Consider the following 6,311-nt stretch of genomic DNA (forward strand, 5'->3'; position numbering starts at 1 on the left):
CCGCCGCGCGGGGGGGGAGGGAGGCGGGGGCGGTTACGGCCGTTGGGAGTCTGAGGGGCTGCGGCGGCGGCGCGGTGGGAGCTGGGTCGGCCCTGCGCGCCCCGCCGTTCGCCGCCGCGGCGGCCGGGGTTCCTTTTCACAGGCGTAGCTCGGCCTCGGCGCCTTGGGGGCTGCTTTACGTTGCGTTCCTCCTCCCACGCGCCCCCGCTTTCTTGTTGCCGCTTTGTTTTTTGAGCAGCTCCTGAAGTCCCGACCCGGTCATGGTGGTGAGCCCGAAGGTGAAGCGCTTCTTGCAGCTGGTGCCCGGGAAGCGGCGCTTCGGCGTTTACCGGTTCCTGCCTTTCTTCTTCCTCCTCGGGGGAGCGATGGAGTGGTTCATGATTAACGTCCGTATTGGCAAGGAGACGTTTTGTAAGTGAGGGCCGCAGCGCAGCGGCGCCTTCGCACGCGTCGCTCTGCTCACTGCCGAAACAACTCGGACAACGTACCGCCCTCCCCCGTTCGCAGAGCTCGTTTCTTGGCCAAAGGCTCTGGCAGTCCTGCGTCAGCCACGGGCTCTGCTCCAGTCCTGTGCCCCACAGCACCTCTAGAGGTCAACGTAATGTGGAGGATTCTGCTTGAAGAAGATTGGGGGGGGGGGGACAAACATCGAATGATGTGGAGGGTCTGATGTGATGTCCTGACCTGGAGGACTTTAAAGACGCAGGAAGTCAACCAATTCTCCCACCAGTCTAGGGTTTGACACTCCAGATTCTGCCTCTAGCACAATTCACCTTTAAGGTTGAATATTTGGGAGGGGAGAGCTGGGGAGGGAGGCAAGCAGGATGGTTAGGAAGAGTGAAGTTGGGTATATTCCTTTGTTTTTAAGAAAAGATAGAACAGTGAAGCTATGCTAGCAGACCATAGGCATCGGACTTTGTGTCTATAATTTACTGTTGGCTTCAGTTAGTTTCGCAATTGTCTATTTTCCCAAGTGAATAATTAAAAATAAAAGACACTATCACACTGGAAACTTAGTTTTCTTGTAAGAACATTTCATCAAGACCCAGGGGAAGAACTTTAGCCCAGATGAGAGGAAGAATGAGCTTTTTTTTAAGCAGTTAAAATGATTCATGTTGACTTTAATGTTCGGTTGCCTGTCAGTGTCTGCAAGAGGAAATTGGCACTGAAAAATTTTGAGAGAATAGACACATTTAATACCATCATATTCTTGGAAATTGCTAATATAGTCTTTTTTTTGCAGATGATGTTTACCGCAGGAAACGATCTGAAAGACAGTATGAGGCGAGGATGGAAAAAAATGACTTCTAGCTGAAACATTTCAAGGCCAATATCCTGAATTCTTCAGGCATATTCATATCAAAGAAACATTACTGCCACAGGAATGGTAGGTGCAAGATTTTATCCCTGCAAGATGAGTTATGATCCACAAGTTTGTGATATAAACTTAAGGAGATTTTGGCAGTATATTCTTTCATCATCCACTTAAGGTGTTCTTGTTTTTTTTTCTTTGATAATTTGTTTTTTAAATCATATGCAGCAGTGGATAGTTCATTGCGTTTAGGCTTGTGCCACCTATTTAATGTTTGTTTAGTTCTTCTAAATAAACTAGACTGAACAAACAAAATCCTGCTACCACTTTCTCTCTGCTTTATCAGACACCAGTCTTACAACAGGACCTGTGGGGGAGAAGTAAATCACATATTGTATAGGTAATCTCTTGGCACATAGAAACATTCATATTTAATTAGATTGCTTTGGATTAACAAAAACTGCTCTCATCTTAGATTTTTCTTTCTATTATATAAAATGGACAAAGTAGCTGAGGATTTTCCTAGATCAGTGTTTACTCACCCATATTGCGTTTGGAAAGTCATCTCTGCATTTAGGCTCAGCTGTCTACAGGTACTCTACTGCTCTTTGCTGCTGCTCTAACAATTATGCAGTATGAGGGTTGCAGGGAAAGATTTCTTTGATACATGTACCTTTTAACAGACACAAGTTTGGAGGAAGGTGCCACAGCAGTCATAGCAATCCTGGATTCTGTTTGCAGGATCAGTGTCTCACCGGAGAAGGGAATTCCTGGAGAGTTTTTTGTTTCTAGTCTGCTTAACGGTGAAACATTAGATCTGAAGTTCATGGGAGTATGTCAGTGACTAGGCTGAAAGTTACCTCTGGTACAGTATTCATCAGTGAAGACTGTATATAATGCAGTTGCTCTTATACCTAATAGTATATTTGTACTGTCTTGGTGGTTCCAGTAGGAAGGCAACTGTTATGATCCAAGTGTCAAGATAGGGAAAAAGAAGAAAGAGGGAACTTACCTATTTATGTGCTTTTTTTTTTTCTTTTGCTGATTTCTAACAGCCTTTTTTCACAGAAGGACATTTTGACCAGCTAAAGAGAAAACTGCTATTGTAAAGATGCTCTGATGCAGGTGTTCAGCTTAAAAATGGAAACTTAAAAATTGTGCTTTCTGTGTTGTCTTTGAAGGACATAACGTGGAAGATACGACTGTGCCTCTGCGTAGTTTAAATGGACAGCAAACTGCTTGCTTCTAGAACAGAAGTTTTCCCTAATAAGAACCTAGGTTTTGACTTAGGTTCTGAGGCCAAGCCCAAGCTGAACTACATACACACAAGCTTCCTTTTGTAGTCATGGCTCATTGCACTGGAATAAATCAAACGGTAGCAATACATGTCATAAAACACATCAGTTGAAAGCCACAGTTAGCATTTGGAAAATTATTGGGCTCCATCTGCTTTTGCTTTTCAAGCCTTCTAGAGCACTCTCCTACCACTGAGGTGTACTTGCTATCCATGGAACTTACCTATTTATTTTTTGCTTTTTTGTTTGTTTATTTAAATGAGGAAAAAGCCTTGTACCCCAGTTACCTCTCAGTACTCAGGAGTTTGGTGTGGGAAAAACACCATCAGTTTCTCCCTGCAGCTTTCCTGTAGTGGCATAAGTGTTCACAAATATCAGTGAATCAGGTGCAGTTTTTCACTTCAAAGCTCCTCTTTCTTTCAGCTGTCAATCAGAAACAGTGCTGCAAGGTAGCTTCGCATATCTGGAAGTTAACTTTAGTGTGTCAAGTTAGGCAGACAAAAGTGAAGGAGGATTGTTGGTCGCTCACAAGAGGTTTAGTGCAAGGGAGCTGTGTATCACTGACCTTTGTGACCACTGCACTGGGTAAAGAAGTCCATTTTTCCACCTTTACATTTCCATTTCAGCCATGTGGCAACACAGATCTTTGACGGCAGAAGATGAAGACTGACATCTAGAAATCTTGAACTGTATTCTGGACTCCACAACGCGTTTTCTCGTGCTGACCCTTCTACTCCCTTTCTTTTTCGCCTCTCCCTTAATAACAATGGGAATGGGATGAGTAGTTGAAAGTTGCAGTGCCCAGCCAATTCCAGTACCAAACACTTGAGGAGTTCATCTCTGTTTCAGTCTACACCCAATCCTCAAAACCGAGGTCTTCATCAGTTTCCTCCCTGCTGATTCTCGGTTCTGTGCTCTTTGCCTTTCCCCCCTGATCCTTCTCCCATTTTCTCTCTGAGTCAACTGGTCCCATCTCCCTCCCCCCTTCCAGATCTCTCCCCTTCCCCTACTCGGGCTGTTGGCACGATAGGCACTGGAGATGAAGTGAGAGTGCTCCTTCATGTTGCTGGAACTCTTACAAGCACTGGGAACAGATTATCATTTCTATTCTGCAGTGCAAAAGCCATCCAGGAGTATAACTTGCAGACTTTCATATGAAGCACTGCTGAGCGCCTGACAGGTCTAGGGCTGAGTAGACCAGCTGCTGCTGCTGTGTGTCCCAAGGAAAGGCAGACCTGGAGACGCTTGGTCAGCTGGGGCCTCCCCAAGCTCTGCTCCCAGTGTTAGGATGGCTCTCTAGCCACGAGCCTGTTACCAGGTGGAAGCAGGTGTGTGTCCCTGCAGGCAGTGTCCAGCATAGCCGGTGCTCCACAGCCTGGCAGGAGTTAACGCTGCCGCAGCGGCTGTAGAGCCTGCCTTTAGAGCCGCTGAACAGCCTGGCCAGAGAGCAGACAAGCGCAACTGCAAAACCTGTAGCCAGCTTGATATAAACCCCAACTAGATGCCTCTGACTGAAGTGGGGTCTGCGTTGTGCTCTATGCTGCTTGCATACTCTGGGACTTCATGAAAGTAGAGCTAGGAGGAGGAAGAGAAGGAACGACGGGTAGATTGTCAGGCATATGAAATATGCAGAAAGTTTTGGAGCATGGTCTGAGGTACAAGTTTCTGCCTGCACAGGCGTTACCTTTGGTGGGGTTCCTTTCCTCCCTCCCTCTTGGCTCAGATGCTCCCATGCCCAGTTATCCCAAACACACCAGTAATCCATTTGAGCTGGAAACCTGTCTTCTAGAGGATATTGCAGAAAAGTTAATTTTCCTGATCAGAAGTCCCTTGCAGTGGCCACCGTTGTGCTGGAGTACCATCTTCTGTTGCAAACTGCCGATCTCGCTGGCGTAACGTAACTGTGCGCTCATTTGACAAGCCGGCCGTTCCCTCAGTCGTGTTCCCCTTCTCCAGCACCTCCGCTAAGGGCGTCGCCAGGGATGTTTCCCACTGCTCCTGCGCCTTACACTGGTCAGGCTGCACCTTCGGAAAGCTGCAGCAGGGGAGGGACTCAGACTCGCCCCTCTGCTTCCTGCTGAGAGGGATTCCCGCCCCCTCTGCAGCGCCCTTTTCCCAACAGGTCCTCCAACCCCCTCTGCAGCTCCTTTTTCTTTCCCTTCTTAAAAACAGCATCAGTTGTGACATCGTATTATAATCCAAAGAAAGAACCGCCCACAGGCCACTTCTGCCCATCGTCTCGTTTATGCGGCGGCCACCGCTGATTGCAATATCCTTTTGTCGCCAGCCCACCCAGGGCTCCGGCAATCTGTTTCCATTATTTCAAGACACATCCTCAAGGTGATTTCTTTAAAATACTGCCCTTAACACCCTTAGACGATCTGGCACCTATTTGATTTGGGATCGATAGTTAACCAATATCACAGATCCAAAACGTGAAACAGAACTGTGATTCTGATAAACAAAACTGTAATCAAACAAACCAGATGATAGATAAGAAGAATACCGGCTCTGGGCGCCTTTACCAAACTAACAAACCACAGGCACTGGGGCTTCGAACCCCTTTCCCAGTTTGTTGGGGACTTGAACCCCTTTTTCAATCTGATGGGGACTCGACCCCCTTCCAATGGGGACTCGAACCCCTTAGGGGACTTGAACCCCTTAGATACCTTTATAGCCCAACCCTGCGTGGCTTTTGCCCATGCCTTGCAGGCAGGCAACCAACTGACGGGGACTCAAACCCATCCAAAAAGTCAATGAAAAGAATGCCTTTACCTTCCCAGAGGTCTTGTTCTGAATGCCTCGGTCCGGGGATCAGAGGCTCTCCCTGAGAATCCTCGGTGCCGGCTGGAGGTCCTGCAATCCCACAGATCTGTCGAGATTCAGAGACACTGTCCCATCTGGGTTTCCAAAATGTTGCCATAAAATCAGGCCCAAATTAAACTCCCTAAAACTTAGTTTGAAGTTTCAGAAAGCAGGCATTCTTTATTGCAGCGCTGCATGCATGGGGGATTGTTCCTCCTACCGCACATGCCGCATGCCGCCCTAAACACAGCTTTTATCACCCTATCCTGATGTCCTGAGCAAAAAAGTGAAGGCAGGGGAAGGAAGGAAAGGAGGATGTGCTGGTGCTCCCGGGAGCCCTCCTGCGGCTGCCGCTCGGGCTGCTTAACGCTGGGCTCTGTGCTGGCACCTGGGTCAACGTTGGTGTCGCAGCGCAGTTGCCCGAGACGCCCCGGGACGGAGGAACCAGCTCCCCCAGCTGCACTGTAACTAGCCCTGGTGCGGCGCTAGCCCTGGAGCGGCGCGGCCGTGAGGGCAGGCCTTCCAAGGGAGGGCCGGCGAGGGAAGGTTGGCGTCTTCCCCGTCCTTCCTGCTCTCTCGCCAAACTTCTGAAGAGGAGTCTTGCGCCTGGAGGAGGGGGGGGGCCTGCTCAGCTGGGGAAGAAGATGCCAGCGAGCAATGCTTACTGAGAGCCTTGCCCAAGTCTCTTCCACTGACAAGAGCTTCTTGTTTCCTCCAGGGACATTTTGAGGCTGTTTTGATGACTGTGAAGGGCCAGGGCCGCCTGCTGACCGTCAGGCAGGTAAGCCCACGCTCACCCACGGACACTTCCGTACCCAGCTGTCCTCTGGCGAGGAGGGAACCAGGCTGCGGGTTACGGTCCCTGCGTCGGGACCAGGGCTATCCCAAAGGCTTGGGCA

At 48.9% G+C, this 6,311-nt stretch overlaps 1 protein-coding gene across 2 annotated transcripts; it reads left to right on the forward strand.

The window, feature by feature from the left end:
- The first annotated feature begins 32 nt into the window (after nt 1-32).
- UQCC5 (ubiquinol-cytochrome c reductase complex assembly factor 5) lies at nt 33-2,680 on the forward strand. 2 transcript variants are annotated; one of them, XR_014895550.1, is made up of 3 exons: nt 33-411; nt 1,244-1,387; nt 2,494-2,680. XR_014895550.1 is itself a non-coding variant. In XM_085302513.1 (2 exons), exons 1-2 carry the CDS (start codon nt 261-263, stop codon nt 1,309-1,311), a joined length of 219 nt encoding a protein of 72 aa, XP_085158639.1. In that variant the 5' UTR covers nt 33-260; the 3' UTR covers nt 1,312-1,627. The 2 variants fall into 2 exon arrangements, 1 of the variants encoding a protein (XP_085158639.1); XM_085302513.1 differs by lacking the exon at nt 2,494-2,680 and having other exon boundaries at nt 1,244-1,627.
- The last annotated feature ends 3,631 nt before the right edge of the window (nt 2,681-6,311 follow it).

This window comes from Rhea americana, unplaced genomic scaffold (genome assembly GCF_003343005.1).
Source record: "Rhea americana isolate MKP2758 unplaced genomic scaffold, rheAme1 scaffold_19, whole genome shotgun sequence".
Lineage (NCBI taxonomy): Eukaryota > Metazoa > Chordata > Aves > Rheiformes > Rheidae > Rhea > Rhea americana.